General features: G+C 40.3%; 2 protein-coding genes across 3 annotated transcripts; both read right to left on the reverse strand.

Annotated features, from left to right (window-relative positions):
* Positions 1 to 5,362: 5,362 nt before the first annotated feature.
* LOC129719015 (TRAF3-interacting protein 1) lies at positions 5,363 to 14,866 on the reverse strand. Of its 2 annotated transcripts, none has more exons than XM_055670321.1 (6): positions 14,728 to 14,866; positions 14,482 to 14,649; positions 14,235 to 14,352; positions 5,906 to 7,230; positions 5,641 to 5,843; positions 5,363 to 5,580 (listed from the first exon to the last, which is right to left on the reverse strand). In XM_055670321.1, the coding sequence occupies exons 2-6, from the start codon at positions 14,611 to 14,613 to the stop codon at positions 5,430 to 5,432; spliced, it is 1,929 nt and encodes a 642-aa protein (XP_055526296.1). In that variant the 5' UTR covers positions 14,614 to 14,649; positions 14,728 to 14,866; the 3' UTR covers positions 5,363 to 5,429. The 2 variants fall into 2 exon arrangements, with proteins under 2 accessions (XP_055526296.1, XP_055526297.1); XM_055670322.1 differs by having other exon boundaries at positions 14,702 to 14,799.
* A 58-nt stretch (positions 14,867 to 14,924) lies between these two features.
* LOC129719017 (uncharacterized) lies at positions 14,925 to 15,901 on the reverse strand. The gene is made up of 3 exons (XM_055670324.1): positions 15,818 to 15,901; positions 15,572 to 15,745; positions 14,925 to 15,285 (listed from the first exon to the last, which is right to left on the reverse strand). Exons 2-3 carry the CDS (start codon positions 15,701 to 15,703, stop codon positions 15,079 to 15,081), a joined length of 339 nt encoding a protein of 112 aa, XP_055526299.1. The 5' UTR covers positions 15,704 to 15,745; positions 15,818 to 15,901; the 3' UTR covers positions 14,925 to 15,078.
* Positions 15,902 to 20,081: the final 4,180 nt, after the last annotated feature.

Consider the following 20,081-nt stretch of genomic DNA (forward strand, 5'->3'; position numbering starts at 1 on the left):
AAAAGATACCATCGGAAAGAAACAACTTGCTACTAGACGATATAGAAATGGCGGAGAGATTTCTGGATATACATTTCGGCCCGAATAACGAAATAGACGAAGCCATACCAAGAGGGACATTTGCAAATAGCAATATTTTGGACAGGGCGAAATGGTCAGAAATAATAGCTTTCAAAAAAACTATGTCAGCCCCAGGAGAGGATAGAATAAGCTATGAAATGCTCCAGCAGCTGAGTCCAGCTGTTGTGGACAACATTCTGTCAGATCTGAACGAGCAATGGCGCAGAGGCTATCCTGATGAGCAATTGAAACTAATGAAAGTTATAGCGATTCCGAAAACAGGGAAAGATCAATCCAAGATTGAAGGAAAACGACCAATTTCATTGGTACAGACATGCACCAAAGTGATTAATACTGCGATACTAGAGAAACTAAAAATTCATTTAGAACACAAAGATATTATCCCGGAAAAGTCGTTTGGATTTCGAACCGGACTGTCCACTAACACGTGTGTATCCTACGTTGTGAACAAGATTAAATCAAACAAACGTAATGGAAAAATAACAGCAGCCATTTTCGTTGACTTAAGCAATGCCTTTTGCAATGTCACTGTGACGAAGTTGGAAGAAATCATGGAGAATAAAAGTATACCCGCAGAGATCATAACATGGGTAGGAGCTTTCCTCAAAAACCGCAAAATCATTTTCCAAATGAACGATAGGACCTTAAGCAGAACGATAAGCGTAGGAATACCACAAGGGGACGTCATGTCTCCCACCCTCTTCAATATTTTCACGATCGAGTTACATGAAATACAATTAGAAGGAGTTGAACTCGTCCAATTTGCAGACGATTTCGGTATTTTGGTGACAGGTGACAATATACAGGACCTTAGCGAGAAAAGTCAAAATTATCTTGACGAATTCGCTAACATGGCGCAAGAGCTGGGACTAAAAATAAATCCGACAAAAACAAAGGCACTGCTTTTCCAGCTAGGAAACAAAACCTTACCGTATACAATCGGGGGAACTACTATCGAAACAGTAACATCACATAAATATCTGGGAGTAGTACTAGATAGAAACCTATCATTTGGAGGACATGTTAGAGAACTCCACAAACGATGCTTAACATCCATAAAGCACTGATTCGAAGTACCATGGAATACGGGTCAACAATTCATAGCAATGCGGCGAAAATGAATAGAAAAATACTGGAAGTGATTAACAACCAGAGTTCACGGAAGGCTACAGGGTGCACCAAAACTACACCCCTCAACACTTTGTTGGCGATTGCAGGGATGGAACCATTAGACATACGTCAAGAATTCACAACAGGAAAGGAAATAGCACGGAATATTGCGCAACAAACAGTCGTAGGTAGACAGTTGATAGAAGCCAACTTTAATAATCACACGGAAGAATGCAAATACTCCTACATGGAGAAGATCTTTAGAAAACATTTTAGGTTATTCGATAACATAATGCCAGTCATGAAAAACTGTAACACAAAGCTCGATGTCCAACTCAGATGCTCATTAGATGGCCTAATTACAAGCAAGGCAAATCTTCCGAACATTCAAATGAAGCAGCTAATCCTGTTTGCGGTAAACAACACACATAAAGATAGAGGACTTATATACACTGATGCATCAAAGAAAGGCGAAAGCTCTGAGATAGGAATTTTTGTTGCTAGCACTAAAAAAAGATTATTCTTTCACCTCATGAATAAGGTAAGCATAACAGGAGCTGAACTAATAGCGATGAAAGTAGCGTTGGAAGTAGTCAATGATGAAAGTTTAGAACAGCACGTTATTTTCACGGACTCCAAGTCAGCATGCGAAATCCTAGACAATGCGAAACAACAATCGAAACGAGAAGAGATAATCAACGATATCCTGGTGATGGCATCCCGCTGGAAGGTGTCCATACAGTGGATTCCTAGCCATGTCGGTGATAAAGGCAATGACTTGGCAGACGACCTTGCCAAGCAAGGAGCAGAGGGAAAACACTGCGAAACATTGGATAATTCGATATCATATAGCGATGTGTACTGGATCCTGAAAAAACGAAAACAATTTCAAGCTAACGATTGGTACAAAGAATATGGAAAGGAAAAAGGAAAAACCTTCATAGGTATACAAAATGAAATCAATGATAAGCCATGGTTCACCAATCAAAATCTGAACGGAACTCAGGTTCGTCTATTAAATCGTCTCATGGCAGGCCACGATTGGTCGAAGTTCTGGCTCGCCAAAATGAAATTGGCGGACAACTCAAATTGCGAGAGGTGCGGCGTTCCGGAAACCGCTGAGCATTTAATTTTGCACTGTGCAAAATACGTGAATAACAGGACAAAATACTCCTTTGCTGGAAAATATTCTAACCTAGTGGAACTATTCAAATCAAAAAAACTAAAACAAATTAAAGAAATATGCCACTTTGTAAAAGACACAAAACTCGACTTGTGATATCTGTACAACCCTGCACGTGACACAGGGCATATAGTCGCTGCAACTGGTCCTGCTACAATCGAACTGACAGCGAAGGCTTCAGTACGAAAACAGAAAGAAGAAGACGTTTTTCAACTTTTCTAGCATCTAAAACCTTCCACTCGTTTGCACGGAAGGCGCAATTGCGCCGTCTTGAGCACCACCGTGTGCACCTAGCAAAAAACCAAAGTGTAGGCGATGCCATATTGCAGAGTAATGTTCTTCAAAACCTCCCAAAAAAGGTATAGCGTGGTATACAGTGTTGTCGGCGTTCGAGGCAGACAGCAACGACTGATACTTTGATTCAGGTACTTCAAATCATTTTGCCAAGTCGGAATGGCTCTTAGAAAGCTCCTCGAGTAGCAGTGGTACAGTCGTTACCGCCAACGGAGGATCAATGAAGGTAATCACCAAAGGAAGCATGAAATTGAAGCTAGAATGCTGTCCAGAATGATGATCCTATCGTAGTGCATGATAAGCTTTCGACAAATTTGTTTTCGGTGAATCAGATTGTCAAACGTGGACATACGGTTATATCTAGCAAGGATGGCGTTAAAGTTTTTAACCCGGATGGTGAAATAATGGCTACTGGAAGTACAAAGCGTGACCTGTTCAAGCTGGGTCAGCTACAGTCATCAAAAATGTTGGCGTGTTTGTCTTAATAAGCAAGCGCGGAGCTGTGGCATAAGAGGCTAGGTCATATCAACTACGACAGTAGGCAAAGGATGAATGGTAGCCTAATTTTCGGAGTCGAGTATTGTACGTCGCCCAGAAAGAGTGAAAAATGCAAGCTATGTGTTATGGGTAAGCAAACACGTTTGCCTTTCAACAGGTCTGGAACACGAGCGTCAGATCTGTTGGAAGCCAAAAGCGTACGAATGCGTACTCACTGGATTTGACGAAGAAATACAGGCTTACCGTTTGTGGGACATGCAATCAGAAAAAAATATCAAGAGCCGAGATGTCACGTTCATCAGCGAGAGAGGAGAGGAATTGTCTTCAACTTCATCTTCAACGAAAAATAAGACGCAATCAATAACAACGATGATGATGAACAGATAGAGAACGACGAATCAAGCACTGATGAAGATTATGACACTCCAACGAACAACGTGACCATATTTGCCCTTCCCCCCACATGTGTTGAGGCGAAGTGGAAGGGAGCGCTATCTAACAGCAAAAATTAAATGATTTTTTCTTTCGGAAAGGACTGTCCCAGGATCGTTTTTCAGACAGCTAAACCGTGCCGAGCCAGGTATCAACGAGGGCACTGGAGAAAGCTACGCCAATCCTGAATCTGAGGCAAGCGCACAACAGCAGGAACTAGCAGCCAGACGTCAACCGTTGGTGAATTGAGATCCACGTAATGCATCTGAAGCCCTGAGTTGTCCAAAAGCAAAACTGGGAAGTCGCGATAAACAACAAGTATCTGTCTCTGAGCAAGAACGGTACATGGGACATTGTTAAACTGCCTACGAATCGCAAGGCCATTGGTTACAAGTGGGTATTCAAAACAAAGGAGGATAAAAAGAGGAACATAGTGTGGCTCGATTGGTGGCTCAGGTTTTCAGGCAGAAGTTCAGAGTGGACTTTGATAAGGTGTTCGTACCTGTTGTCAAGCAAGTGACTCTCCGGACGCTCCTTACCATTGGACATCGGCGTAAGATGTTGGTGAAGCACGTAGATGTCAAGACGGCGCGTCAGCACGTGTGTGGAATCAAAGCATTGATGCAGTTTTCCAGAAGAAGGGCAATACGCAGATTGTTTTGGAATACTGCTCCATCGAGTTCATGCTAGCAGATTCTTGCGAAGCCATCACAACACCTACAATTGGAAACGTTACGTGGGAAATAGGAGAGCTATAATATTTTTGTCGAAGAGGAGTGTTGATATGTTTCGACAATACAATCACAGTAGGTGTCGATGTGAAGCAAATGTCGTAGTTAGTAGTCTTATATAAATGTTAGCTAAATAAAATTTTCGTTATTGTTTCAACTGCCAACCGGAGTAGTTTGTTCTACGGTTCTAACCAATTAACAAGAATATCATTTTCGGTGGAATGTAGATGGAGAACGAAGCGTGGAAGAGGTGAATGGACTACGAACTGCAGGAGCTGCTTGGGGAGCCATATATTGTTCACACCGCTACGATTGACAGGATGCTGTGGGCTGGACATGTCGTAGGGACGTCGAACGGCAGTCCGGTACAGATGGTCCTTGAAACCAATCCGACAGGGAAGAGACGAAGAGGTGCACAGCGGGCAAGGTGGAACGATGGAAGATGACCTATGGATCCTAAGCAGATTGCAGAGCTGGCGAGCAGCCATGTACCGAGTAGAATAAAGACAACCCTTACGTACAGTGAAGGTCACACCACGGCTTGGGACAGTTTGGTAAGGTAAGGTACGATACTCATTTAAAACCGATAATGATTTTATCGTTTATTGAATTATTATCGTAATAAAAGAAAAAAAAACATATATCAGAAGAGATTAGAATATGTCCTGTCAAATGAAAGTACCAAAAAAGCAACCCTTTTTTCTTGGTAAACTTTTTCATTATTTTTCCTTGGTACAACTATTGTTTCAGATAACTTTACATACTCTTCGCGGCATAAACTTAACAGGGCTACGACATACGCTGACAGGAATAGCATACCATGCTTCCTGAGATTCGGCCCATAGTTCTCTTTTGTTTGTTCCTCTGCCCTACGGTTCTTATTGAAGTTGAAGCTGTTCATTATATCCGATATGTTTATTCTGAGGCTTCTGCAAAACCTATCAGCTAATTATGCTTATTTTTCGGAAGGCAGGAGTTAAAAGTTTGAAAAGTTAGATGAAATAAGTATTACAGGCAAAATGCTGTAGTACAGGCTGTAGTAATTAATTTATAAAATTTATTGTTATAAAAATCAACACAGTCAAATCAAACAATTCACTTCAAATCTCTGTCATATACAGCCTTTCAATTTTCTGCTCATTGTGAAGAATGTTGCACCGGGTAATATCTATCATTTCCCGGTACTCTCGAATGTTTCCTTCAATTTGAGCCAGTTGGTGTTTCAATGGTTCGATAGCGCTTTCATTAGCACTGTAAAGAAAAAGTAGAAATCTGAAATGGCCATCAATCCCTCAAAATAGCGTACATTACCTTCGTTCCTTGTTCAACTCGATGGCTGCCTGCGAATATACTTGCTGCCAGTTGGTCAATTCACGCTCCATCGAGTCGATGTCTTCCTGAAGAAAATCCATTAGTTTACCAAGGGGATTAACTGATCGTGTTAGTTTTTGAATTGACTCCCGTAGTATATCCGTTTGCTTAGATGAAGATTGTCGCTGATTACTAGACCATTCCTGGAATAACATAAACAAAATCATTAGTAAAAGACCTTTCGATGATACTGCTCCATACAAACCATCTCAACTTTTTTCGCAACTTCAGCCTTTCCGTCTTCACCAGCGATGTTCGAAAATTCTTTCTGCGTTTCTAGAATTTGCCGCACAAGATGACCCTGCTCTTGCAGCTCTTTACCTCCTTCGTCTACACTTTTGCTCAAGCCATCATCATCATCACCCATGACTGTGGAATCTTCAATCACTACCAAATTTTCACCATCATCATCCAGTAGTTCATTGTTGAAAACTTCCATTTTCACGTTGATTTCACCCAACTTAGTTGTTTCGTTGGGTTGCAAAACAATCTCAACATTTTTCTCCTTTCTTCTGGGAGCCCCAGGTCTAGCTGAAGGAGGCCGTACACTCGGAGGTCTTAAGCTAGTTCTTGGCCGCATTACACTGTCCACAGATTGTTGTCGATGTATCGGAGGTTTGGCCGATAGTTTTTCAATTGTAACGGGTTCAACCGGGTCCGAATCATGTCGCGTAACGACATCCCCCAGCGCACTACTGATTTGACGACTCTGATCCTGAATATCTAAACCATTGTACTGGTTGAGATCTCCCAGCACATTGTTCTCGCTCGGTGTCAAGCTACCCTGCTTTTTCAACGACGACCTTCGACTGGAATTGCGCTCAATACGACGCAACTCGGCCTCCTCATCGATAACAGCCACCAGTTCATCTTCGGCAGGCGATGCCACTTTTCCGTTTGCTTCGCCGCTCTCGTTTTCCTTGAGCGAATCTTTGCTGTCGTTCTCCGCGCCCAGAGGATCAATAGTGTTCAGTTGCACAGGCTCATTTTTAATTGAGTCTGCCCGTTTCAAACTTTTCTCCTTCTCCTTGGATTTAGACTTTTCCAGTTTTTTTCTTTCACCAGATGGTTTTGCGTCTTCTTTGTCTGTCTTATGCTTGTCGTCTTTTTTGTTATGATTTGATTTATCTTTCTCTTTTGTTCTCTTCTCAGGTTTTTCTTTTTTTGACTTTGTTTCTTCCTTTCTAGCATCTTCTGGAACTTCTGCTCGTTTAGGTTTAGATCTCGATTTATCTTTTTCAGTATCTCTTGGTTTATCTTTTTCGTATGCTTTTTCCTTCGCCTTATCCTTACTTTTCTTTACGTCGCTTTTCTCACCACTCGTTTTGCTTCCGTTTACAACTGGAATAACTTCTTCTCCGTTGGTTTCCTTTGCCTTTTTGTCGTGATAACTTTGTACGACACTGGAACTGCTCAACTTTTTCTCTAGTGCATAGCCTATTACCTGCAGTAATTCGTTTGTTTTCTCTGGCTCAAGACCAGCGATTACTTTGGACGGTCGTACTTTTAACTCTTTCCCGGTTATGGCCTCTGAAAGAGGAAAAGTATTTGTTGCGTCAAACCATCCGCACTGCGACAGGAACGACTGTCCGCAACACCGTGAGTGACGCGAGAACCAAGCCAAGCTAGTTGGCGCGTTTTTGCTTTGCCACAATTAGGCTTTATTTGCGCCTCCCGCCAAAGCTGGTCATTGTTTGCGACCAGCTATAAAAGTGTACTTGCCATCTCAATCCGGTGTCAGTCGATAAGCGTACGGCGGCAGCGCCGTCACGCTGCCAGTTTGTAAATACTCTTAGAATAAATATACAGTAAGCTAAGTGAACAAGTGCGTTGCTATCGTTCTGTGAAAGAAAACTTTTCCCTGGGCCTTAATTGCCCATCGTGATGCCAAAGGGCAAAATTAGAACACAACGTAGGGCCGTGCGCGATCAGTATTCGAATGTAAAATTGTAACATTGTCAATCACAGTAAATCGAACTGTTTGTTTTGTTTTTGTTTTTTTTTTTGTGAAGTTGTGTTTTGAATTTAAAATAAATATTAAAAAAAACTAAATTAATCCACCTAGCGGTCAGACCCAGCCTTTCTCATTCAAACTTATTATTTGTAAAAATAGATTTACATGAACGCTTCAATTCAATAAATGTGTATTTACTTTTTGGGTTCTAAAATAATGATGTTGTAATAGAAGTATAAAATATGAAATTCGATGTTATGTAAATGCTCAAAAAATAGCGAAAGAAAAGAAATGACCCAAGCAGCAAAATTTGTTTCGATTATGAACTTTATGCATCACAGCAACAAATTCTTATGCGAAATTAAGTTGCAGTTACATCTCAGTTTCTTATACAATGACAAAAAAAGCGCAGGAGGTGGAGCCAATTGCAACATTTTCGTTGTTTCAACACAAGTTTGGAATTTGATAACAACATGGTAAATGCAACTAGGGCGCAAAAGAAACTTCATGGCGTTGTGGTAAGATTGTAAAATGGCAAATGATCAGAATAGAAAGAGATTGTCTATATAGCGATTTATCTTTGATTATTTCCAACGATTAGTTACAACGCAGTAAATAACCCCATCTCAAAAACAAATATAAGGCGAACGATCGAGCAAAAGTTGCTGTTACATGGCTTCAAAACATGACAGCAACTTTTAAAAGTATTTTTGTGTGTTTGTTTTTTGTATCTCGCAAGCATCACGTTGGCAACCTATATGCTCCACCCACTAGATCTATTCAGTGAAGGTAAGGTTTTCAAATGCCGTTTACACGTTTCAACAACAAATCCAACCTCGCGAATTACGTTGTTGGTGTGAAGATTTTTGAAGCAGCGATGCAACTTTAGTTGTTGCTCGTTTCTTTACAATTTCATCGTAGTAACAAAAAATGTTTCTTAAAACCTCGGAATTTCATTAGTGCAACAAATAATCACAATTAATTTTTTAATTATGTTTCAATTGTTGCTTGGGGACTCTTAATTTCGAACAATTCAATCACGTACGATACCAGGAACATTCAAATGGTACGATACCACATTTAAATTATATTGTGGCCACATATATTGATCAAAGCAGGTGTAGTTTTAAATAGCCTTTGAAATTCTTTTCTTTCCATAACTTTTGAACCACATATCAAATTGTTATGAAGTTTGTTATTTGTAAGTTTAAGAGATGACTCGTTCGTATGACACTAGTTATGTTCAAATAAGTCGTGTAATCTTTGAGATAATAGAATTTCGTTGTTTTATTAACAATTTAATACATAACGGTTGCTTAGTTCGATTATAATCAAATGAAATGGGAACGTATAGGGCAGCCATACTTTGAAACCACGTGTTGAATCATAATTCATCAGTTAACCCTTAACTAGCCCGTTCATCTGATAATACTATTGATCAAATCGGTTGTGTACTTTCTGAGATAATGAAGTTTCGTGATTTTCACAATTCGGTACATTACAGACGAAGTTACAGTTCGATTACAGTAAAATTCAATAGGGTGTTATGAGTCAGCTAGACCTTTCATTTGATTTGATTTAATTTCGTGAAAATCGGTTCAGCCATCTCTGAGAAAAGTGAGTGAGTTTATGTATTCTTCGAAATATGTTTCGTTTCATAGCTAGATTTCACATTTTAAAACATAACAGGCAAAGTAATATTCCGATTGCAAAAAAAAATCAATAGGGTCTTATGGGGCTACTAGACCTTTCATATGAAACTGATTTTGTGGAAATAGGTCCAGCCATCTCTGAGAAACATGAGTGAAATTAAACAGTATTCAGAAGACGTTACTTTTCATAGCTTTTGAACCACACGTTCAATCTATATAAAATTCAAAAGTTAAGGGTTTTTAAGATAGCCCGTTCATTTGATGCCAATTTTATTGAAATCGGTTGTGTGGTTTTTGAGATATTGATGCTTCGTGATTTTTATATTTTTAAACATAACCCCTAAAATAAAAATCCAATTACAATGAAATTAAATAGGGTCTTATGGGGCAACTAGAACTTTCATTTGCATATAATTCTATTGAAATCGGTCCAGCCATCTCTGAGAAAAGTGAGTGAGTTTAAGTAGTCTTCGGAATATGTTTCTTTTCAAAGCTGGATTTCACATTTTTAAACATAACAGGCAAAGTAATAGTCCGATTGCAAAAAAAATCAATAGGGTCTTATGGAGTAATTAGACCTTCCAAATAACACTAGTTTTGTGGAAATCGGTACAGCCATCTCTGAGAAACATGAGTGAGATTAAACACTCTCCAGAACACGTTTCTTTGAATAACTTCTGAACCACACGTTCAATCTTCATGAAACTCAAAAGTTAAGAGTTTTTTAAGTAGCTCGTTCATTTAAAACCAGTTTTGTTAAAATCGGTTGAGTAGTTTCTGAGATATTGATGTTTCGTGATTTTCACATTTTTTAATATAACCTCTAAACTAAAAATCCGATTGCAATGAAATTCAATAGGGTCTTATGGGGCAACTAGACCTCTCATTTGCAATTAATTACATGAAGATCGGTCCAGCCATCTCTGAGAAAATCGAGTGAGATTGGGAGAGCGTTACATACACACACACATACAGAAAAGGCTCAGCTCGTCAAACTAAGTCGGTTGATATACGAGATTCGACCCTTTGGAGCACTTTTATACCTTTGGTTTTTCCAGTGATTGCTACACCTTTCTAGAAGAAAGGCAAAAAGTTAAGTTTATCTTTTTTTTTAAACGTATAATTAACCTTGGAAATATAATCTTATTTTAACGTCAGTTAAGTTTACATTACGGTGTTAAAACATCGATACATAACAAATACCAGAACTCAGTTTTTTAAAAAACGAGAACGTTTTCGCACTATTTGAAAAAGAAGACTAAAAGCGAGGAGTCAAATTGGTGCATACTATCTTTCTAGGGTTAAATACAGGTATGGTCAAATCCAGTGCTTCTACCCTATACAAAAACACGTGCTCGGTACACATCGTCACCGTGTCAACCGTTGTAAGGACAACACTAAAACAAAGTGCATGTTGTGAAAAGTTAGTGCCCAACCCTCTAATGACCAGTACCACCTTCAAACGGTCTTCAGTTAAACCTCTTAAAAGCTCCAATAAATACTCAAAAAATGTTTATAAAGATTCATAGTGTTTTTTTTTCGAAATTCGTCTAAAAACTAATTGGGCACTAAAGGGTTAAGATACGATCATATGTTTGACTTTGAGACAAATAACTAGTCTACTGTTAGGATAAAACAAAAACATGATTATAACTTTTGAGAATTTAAACGAAATTAGAAATGATGCTTTGGCACCTCAACCAATGCTTAGAGCACTCACGCAGACCTTCTCTTCGAACAAACAGCTTGGACCACTGCAGTACGCTATGTCCCAAGAAACAATTTTGTTTTATAATAGCTTTTTAGGCTTCAACTCGGCCGAAACATGCCTAATAACAGTTAAACAAGCATAAATCAAAAAAAAATGTTTTCTGGGACATATTTATCATTGTGCCTGCGGTTAAATAAAGCACATTCAATAGTTCATCGATATATTAGTTGGATCAACTCGCAATTTCCTTCAAGACATCAATTTTAAGTAAATTTTGATCATTTTAACGTAACGATTGAAAAAAAGATTGTCACAAATAAGCTGACACCTTCAGGGCATCTAATTGGCTCATTGAAGCAAATTGATAGTTGAGCTGTTAGGACGAAGAATTTCTGTCGTATTTTTCACTGACACAGAAATAGACGCTAAAGATGTCTACTCATGCCGTCTGTGCATGTTGTGTTCGTACGTGATTAATTCATTGTACGCAGACCTTGAAAAGTGTCTTTCAACTTCACTACATAAAAGAGTTAGGTATATATCACAAATTTGTTCCATGTTTCATCTATCGTCGATTGAATTCCATTATGTAGTCAAATATGTAGATAACTACGGTTACATTTTTACTTTCACAGAATGGGGTACATATATAGAAAACACTAGCTGTGCGACAGAGCTTGGAGAGCAGCTTGCCTGAGCGTCTGTTCCCTCGGTCAGGGGCGGCTCAAACAGCGACTGATCCGGAGCGGACGGCTGAACTCTGAAATGCGGTGTCTCGCCAGCTACACCCAAGACGACAGCCCCGTCGCGAGACTAGGCATCGCAGCCCTAGTGAGGCAGCATGCTGAAAATAAACATACTACGAACAATCCAGAGAATGATGCGAATCGGAACAATCGGTATAGACCTAGGCAAACGAAAAAGGACAACGGTTGGAAACTTGGTACTTGGAATGTTAGGACTCTGCTCGAACCGGCACGTGCGGGCATCTTGGCCAGAGAGCTACGGAAGGCAAAAGTGGAGGTAGCAGCCATACAAGAGGTGCGTTGGCCTAAAACCGGGGAACGTGAATTCCGGGCGGTCGATTCGACCGCGGGCATTCCTTTCAAGTATCACATCTACTACAGTGGCGGCGATAGAGCGGAACGGGGCGTCGCTTTCGTACTACTTGGAAACCAAATGAAGCGTGTTATTAGGTGGAGGCCTATTAATGACCGTCTATGCGTATTGAGGATCAAGGGCAGATTCTTCAATTACAGCCTTATCAACGTGTACGCGCCGGCAAACGATAAAACCGATGACGTAAAGGAGGAGTTCTATGAGCTCCTCGAGAAAACGTATGGAGAGTGCCCACAGCACGATATTAAGATCGTCATCGGAGATACGAACGCACAAGTCGGACGAGAGGAGTTCTTTCGTCCCGTTATTGGTAGGGAAAGCCTTTACTCTACCACCAACGACAATGGCTTGAGATTAGTGAACTTCGCCGCGGCCAGGGGAATGACCATCTGTAGTACCCATTTTGCACGCCTGAATATTCGGAAGCACACCTTGAGACACCCCAATGGAGAGGCCTGCTCCCAGATCGACCACATGTTGATCGACGGCCGGAAATTTTCAGACGTCATAGATGTGCGGTCCTTTCGAGGGCATGGAGTTGGAGTTGCTGCACAGTATACTCGGAAGGTTGATAGACGGATCGGTGAACCAACTGGAGTGGACCTGAACGAGCAGTGGAAGCACATCCATGATGCGGTCAGCGAAACAGCGCGAGAGGTGATAGGCATGACAACGGGAACCACGCGTAGTGGGTGGTTCGATGCTGAGTGCCTAGAGGTGACGGAGGAAAAGAATCGAGCTTACGCCAAAACGTTAGTAGCAGCTAATCGTGTAACGCGTCAGATGCGGGAGAAATACCGGGAGGCAAGATCGGCCGAAAAGAGGCTTCATCGCCGTAAGAAACGTGAGCACTACGATCGCGTCCTCGTGGAGGCGGAGAATAGCTTCACCAGGCATGACACGAGGAGCTTCTATAGAACGATCAACGGAATCAGGAACCGGACCGTTCCAGTACCTGCCATGTGCAATGACAATGCTAGAACATGGTTTCCCAACTTAACTTATTAAACTAATACGTGCGACGCTCGACGGTTTCACATCATGCGTCAGGACAGCGGGCGAATTTTCGGACGCGTTTGTGACGTTAGATGGTCTGAAACAAAGTGATGGGCTCTCGAACTTGCTGTTCAACATAGCTTTGGAAGGTGCGATACGAAGGGCAGGTGTGCAGAGGAGCGGCACCATCATCACTAAGTCTCACATGCTTCTGGGCTTTGCGGACGACATTGATATAATTGGTGTTAACCGTAGAGCAGTTGAGGAGGCCTTTACGGCTCTCAAAAGGGAAGCTGCGGGAATTGGACTCACCATAAACACTGCCAAAACGAAGTACATGGTGGCTGGCAGAGAGCGTGATAGTTCTACGGGTGTTGGTACTGCGGTGGAGATGGATGGGGATACTTTCGAAGTGGTCGACGAATTTATTTATCTTGGTACTCTCGTGACATGTGACAACGAGGTGAGCCGCGAGGTGAAGAGGCGGATTGCGGCGGCGAATAGGGCTTATTACGGATTGCGTTGCCAGCTTTGGTCCCGTAGCCTACAGATCCGTACGAAATTTGCACTCTATAGGACTCTGATCCTCCCGGAGGTGCTCTACGGACATGAGTCGTGGACGTGGAAGGAGGCCGATCGACGAGCGCTTGGGATCTTCGAGCGTGGAATTCTGCGATCAATCCTCGGAGGCAAACTAGAGAACGGGGTGTGGCGCAGGCGCATGAATCATAAGCTGTACGAAGTATACAAACACGCTGAAATTGTCAAGCTGATGAAACACGGCAGGTTACAATGGGCTAGCCATGTAGCACGGATGGCGGATGAGCGACCGGCAAAGATAATATTTAATAGAGAACCGGATAGAGGCCGACGACTTCGAGGCAGACCGCGCACGCGCTGGATGTGTGCTGTCGACGAGGATGCCAGAGCAGCGGGTGTAAGGGGAGACTGGAGAGTAGCAGCCCAAGACCGAGTTTTGTGGAGACGTATTCTGGATTCGGCATAGGATCTTAATGATCTGTCGCCATAAAAGTAAAGTAAAGTAAGTAGCTGCGCGACAAAAAATACGACACTCGAATAGGTAAATATAGTGGTCACTTACTGGTTGCATCAATTAACTTCTGGAGATAGGCTATTTTTGCTTCACGCTCTTTGAAATTGTCCGAGTTAAGTTCCTCTAGGGTGTACAAACCCTGCAGAAAATTTGTTTCTCTGATGACCTGTAAAGTACAAAATTTGTATTATTTTTCATCTTTAATTTGAATAATAATCATAATTCATATTCAAAATTTTTGAAATGGTTACAATTATTCAAACATTTATTTCTCAAATAATAACTTTGCATTTACCACATTGATAACGTCATGCAGAAACCGAAACGGTGGCTTCTTCAGTAGTTTTTCTGTTAATGCGGGTTTTTTCACGTATTTGCCAAGTGAATTTTGGGTCTTTTTTATGATAGCCGGATCTAGGTCAGACATGTTTGTCAGTCTTCCAGTGCAGTTCCTGCTGCACTCCTGCAATCAGATAAAAACTTGTCCTATGTTAATATGAGAAAAATCAACCTACTTGCGATGTTCTCGAAAACTTCGTACCTTTTAACTTAAATTAGTTTTGCGTATTGCAGAACTACCTACATTGCAAATACACCAGTCATTTCAGTTTTCACTAGTCGCGACCTCGACCACCAGAATAATCAATTTTTGTTGTAGGAAATCAGTTTCTATGGGAACGACTGCATCCGTTCGTACTTAATTTTCAAACTGACGCAGCCAGCACGTATATGAAACAATTGTTGATCATGTTGTTAAATGTTTTTATTTTTTTAGTACTTCCAAATTTAAGGAACATATACAGTATAATGAGTAAAATAAAACAGCTTTGGCGAAATAGTTCAGTTTAGGGGAATGGCGTCAATCTCAGCTCATGGCGAGCATGCTTTGAAGTCAACGGAAAAACTTTAAAAACAGCATACCGGCGAGTATAACGACTTCCATTACAATTATCAGGATTAGTATCACTTTGTTGTATAGCACATTCCGCTGCATTGTTCGAAGAATAGCCCTTGACTTGGACAAACCAACGTTGGCATTTTCCAGGCGGTTTTGACTGCGCAGCAATGATTCACGTTGAACTTCAAGCTCAGAGATGACCTGCAAACCAGAGACAAAGAATAATTTTATTGTTTTACTCTGTCATAAGCAAACTTCAATCAAACTAGTTCTAATACTCAAACTCCGTGTGGTATCATAACATTTAAAAACTAGAAAAGAGAAATTATCTAAATAATAGGTACTGTTTCAATTTCGATTCTCTTCAAGGTTTAAATTATGTATGTATCTGAACAAGAACCGAGCATCACATCAACATCAAACGTTACAAAAAATACAACGCAGATAGCTTTTGAATAAGTAATGAGAAAACATCGTATCAACTCACCTCATGACCGGTCTGTTCGGTTTCGATCGCAATCTGGTTGGACCGTGCTAAACTGGCCGAAGTTCGCTCAAGTATTTGTCGTCCCTCAAGTACCTGTCGACGGTTATGGGAATCCCAGTCGTAGTCGCTCATACTGCAACAACTGTTTACAGTTGCGAAGCTATATTAACTAACCTGCAAATTAATTCGATAGTTTTAACAGTAGCCTTTTTTAAATATAGTTATTAAACTAAAATGTATTCGTACCAGTATAATTAGCTCCGCTGATGAATATACAGGAATGAAAGCAAAGAGCAAAATTACTCTTGCTTGCAGTTCTTGTAGTTTGACAGTATGTAGCAGCGTTGCCGACCGTCTAGTTTTTCCTGGATATCTCATTTTTGGGCACGCCAGCGAAACCGAGCGAAACAGCTATACGTTGAATATCTCTTGAGTTTTAAAAAAAGTGTTCTAGTTTTATCCAGTTTTCTATTCGTCACCTTATTTATTGAATTCTTTCCCTTCAAACGTATCCAGCTTTCCACGAGTGGTAATGGCGGACAGTGCACGCAGCCCATTTTGACGTTTTCTGTAGGTCGGGTTACAGACGGTGTTATGAACAGATACGCAAAGAGTGAGGTCGAGAATAGTGATGGGAAACTTATCGATACTTATCGATAATATCAATAAATGCTGGTCATCGATATTATCGTTAATTTTTTGACGTTAACGATAATTATCGATATTATAAGGGTGAGCACAAGTCAGTGCGGCTGGTTACTGGAGGAGACCCAAAAGAAGGAGACCTCACCTACCCTACCCCAGGAGTTGCTTTTGCCGCTAGGTATTTGTTGGGTGCTGCTATTCGACAAGATTTAGCATTGTTGGGGGTGGTGTAACGGTTCGCCCCGGGTGTCACTGAGTTTCTGAGAAATATAGGTAACTAAAAAGGTATTGATAGTTTTTAGTTTCCTAAGAACAGATGAATTCGACAACTTAGTACTGGAGAACTTTGAAAAAATATCCAAACTTTTTGCACTATCTCATAAAAAGCAATGATACGAAATTGTAATAAAATGCATTTTCTTTGGCTCGCCAACTCTTATAATATGATGGACATGCATAGCGGCAGTCTATTGGTAATTGTTTAGTTTAACTTGGAACTGTTTAAGTTTAAAGTATCTGTTACCCAACAAACAATTTTTAGTTCCACTAAAAATCTAAATCAACGAAATTGTTGCGCCAAAAAAGTATCCTGATGTATACAGGAGGTAGACAAAATAATTGAGATAAATAGAATTCTCTCGGATTTTAAATGGCCAGAACTTTACGAAAAATGAATCAATTTTGATAACTGGTTTCATTTCACTGGAAAACAGTATTATATTAGTATTACTTGGGAACTTGGTGTGACCTACCTACACCGAAAATGTTTCGGATTTCAAGAGTGTGTGTCAAAGTGTACATTTTTGCAACGCATAGAGCGTTTTAGGCAACTAAATTGTCTATCTAAAATACTTCATTCAAAAAAATCTGAGATCATCGATATTTTCTAAAATCCTTTTTTGTTCTTAAAATTATATTTTTTTCAGAGTAGGATCTTAAACTCATTTTTTTTATATTTTCGAAGGAAAGTTCAGATAATTTTTACTAAGATATATTGATTCATAAGAAAAAGGTTCAAATACAGTTAGGTTTTCTTACGCGGGGGATACATGCCTCGTGAAAAAACCATGTCAATTCAAAAATCCGCTTGATAAACCGCTTTAATTCAAAAATTCGCGTAAAAACCACGTTAATTTGAAAATCTGCATAAATAACCTTTTAGAGAAAATCCGTGTGAAAATAATCTGATCTATTTAAATGTTAATCCAGATAAATTGCTCTATGACCTACACACCCACAATGTTCGATTGAATTCTGCTAGAGTGCTGCAAGCTCAAAGAAAATTAGTACCCAACAGGGAAAAAACCGCCAGAATCAACACCCATACTTGATAAATTCATACCTCGATGATTCTTTGGCGAATTTCCAATCTTTGGCTACCAATGAACCCGAAATAAATTCTTATTTATTGACAACATATAAACCTAAGTGAAACAGAATATCATAAAAAGTTCTACGCGTTGCAAAAATGTACACTATGGCACACACTCCGGAAATCAGAAACATTTCCAGTGAACCTTGGTCACGTCCAGTTCTCAAGTAACACTAGGAAACTAGGACAGTTTTCCAGTAAAATGAAACCTTTTTTGTCAGAATTGATTCATTTTTCGTGTAGTTTTGGCCATTTAAAAATTGACAGAATTTTGCCTGCTTCAATTATTTCCCTTGTTATACAACCTTCAAAATAAACTTCGGCTTGAAACTACTCCGTAGAAAGCACTTTCATTGAATTTTCATTTGCAGTATCGTAAGATTTGTCATTCAAGGCCTTAACACAATGGATACGTTGCGGCTGCGTTTGCGGCAATTTGACAGTTAGCCCATACATTTACTGTCACATTGACGTCAACGCAACGCAACGTATCCATTCTGTTTGGGCCATCACTGTCTCTGTTTTTAACAAATTTATATAGCAAAATTGCATTTGTCGAATAACGTTTGCGGTAAAAAAAAATCAATCATAGTAACCCATGAGTTAGCAAAAAAAAATTAACAGCCCTACCAGTCAAACTCTAACTGTGATGGCGAAAAAAGTGAAGCTACTCCGTTCAAAAGTGTGCGCGTTCAAAGAACGGTACCCCGCCGCGTCAAAAACGGACATCGTGCGGCACTTTGTGGACCCCGGGTATGTCGGTTTTGGCATCTACAACATCTTGACACTATTGGACAACGATCAGAGCATCGAAAGAAAGTCCGATTCCGGACGGCCAACGACCCTGAGCGACAAGAAGCTTCCAAGGATGCTGAAGAGGAAGACCGAGGGAAAAGTGGCTAAATCGCTGCGTGCACTTGGCAGAGAGATTGGTGCGTGCTCTAAAACAGTGAAAAAGCATCTGGAGAACATGGACATACATGTAGGAAGCGGCAGTCCCGTCCACTGGTCTTGGAGCTGCAGGCAATGACGCAGCGACAGCGGTTGAAGATGGTCAAGTCAATTTTCCCGGCGAATCGCGACGCGGCAGTGGTATTGGACGACTAGACCTATCTCACCCTGGATGGCAACGACTAGCAGGGCTCTCCGTATTTTACCTCCCCTACGAAGGAAGTGAGCATCGAGGTAAGGTTTATTTCACAGACCAAGTTCCCCAAGAAGGTGCGGCTGTTGCTGTCAATCAGCGAGAAAGGGATGTCAAAATTGCTCTTCTTTCGCTCCGGGCTGGCCGTGAACGGGAAAATTTATAGTACGAACAGGGTTGCCACATTTAAATCTGTGTTTTCCCTTGAAAAAATCTGAACATCTGTATCTGGAACAAAAATATCTGTAAAAAAAATCTGTGTTGTTTAAACACAAAGAACTTTGTATTTTTTGAGTTTTTATGGTACATAAACGAAATTTTTAGCTTCAAACGTGTGAGGAGTTGAAAATATGTTCAATTTGCTCAGTATTTAATGAAATAAAATTTGGATTGTTTTTTAAAGTTAATTTCAATTTCGAAAAATCTGTAAATCTGTACTTTTCGACGAAAATCTGTATATCTGTATGTACAGATTCTGTACCGTTACTTCGGCCAAAAATCTGTAAAATACAGATTAATCTGTACATGTGGCATCCCTGAGTACGAAGTGCCTGACAGAAGTTGCGTCGTTCATCAAGAAATACCATAAGCGCGAAGACACGGTGTTCTGGCCAGATTTGACGTCGGCCAACTATTCGTAGCGATCGTTGGAGAAGATGGAGCGGCTGAATATTGATGTGGTACCGAAGTCGGCGAATCCGCTCAATGTCCCCCAGCTGCTTCCCATCGAGAATTTCTGGGCAAATTTGAAGCGCAAGATCTATTCCAACAATTTTGTCTCGAAAACGGAGGAGGAATTAAAACAAACGAAGAAAGAGCTTTAAAACATGGCTACACGCATGTTTTCGTCCGCCATGGCGAATGTTCCGGTTAACTGTTGAAAGGCTGCACGCAAGGACGTAATATTTTTTGTGAGGAAGCTAACATGACAACCTTCCATGGGAAATTTATCCAACTCAATTATCTGTCATAGTTTTTTTTTCATCGCCATCTGAAATAGTTTTTTTTCATCATCTGAAAAAAATTTTTTCACCGCAAACGTTAGCTGTCAAATTATCGATACTTATCGATAATATCGATAAAAGTCCCGGAATTATCGATTGTTATCGATGTCCGTTCTGGGCGATATTTCCCATCACTAGTCGAAAACTCCAAGTGAACCGTCAAATCGAGGCTCCAAGTGTGCAAAGTAAACAAACTCAGGAGTGTTACTTTTCGTACAGAATGTGTATTGTAATCAGTATAATTTTTGTGAACCACGTGCAATTATGGTTTGAACGGAAAATGTGTTTGTTATGCTTATATTATGAGTGATGCATTGAAAATTTAAAAAAAAGTATAAACTAGCT

The sequence above is a fragment of the Wyeomyia smithii genome, chromosome 1 (genome assembly GCF_029784165.1).
Source record: "Wyeomyia smithii strain HCP4-BCI-WySm-NY-G18 chromosome 1, ASM2978416v1, whole genome shotgun sequence".
Taxonomy (NCBI): domain Eukaryota; kingdom Metazoa; phylum Arthropoda; class Insecta; order Diptera; family Culicidae; genus Wyeomyia; species Wyeomyia smithii.

What these genes read in the sequence shown, in the direction of transcription:
- LOC129719015 (XM_055670321.1), bottom strand. Translation starts at nt 14,613, where the DNA reads ATGTCTGACCTAGATCCGGCTATCATAAAAAAGACCCAAAATTCACTT. An exon ending in TTGCGAAAAAAGTTGAGATG is followed by an intron (nt 5,844 to 5,905) that starts GTTTGTATGGAG and finishes ATGTTATTCCAG; the next exon opens with GAATGGTCTAGTAATCAGCG. An exon ending in GAGTTGAACAAGGAACGAAG is followed by an intron (nt 5,581 to 5,640) that starts GTAATGTACGCT and finishes TTTTCTTTACAG; the next exon opens with TGCTAATGAAAGCGCTATCG.
- LOC129719017 (XM_055670324.1), bottom strand. Translation starts at nt 15,703, where the DNA reads ATGAGCGACTACGACTGGGATTCCCATAACCGTCGACAGGTACTTGAG. An exon ending in CCGAACAGACCGGTCATGAG is followed by an intron (nt 15,286 to 15,571) that starts GTGAGTTGATAC and finishes TCTGGTTTGCAG; the next exon opens with GTCATCTCTGAGCTTGAAGT.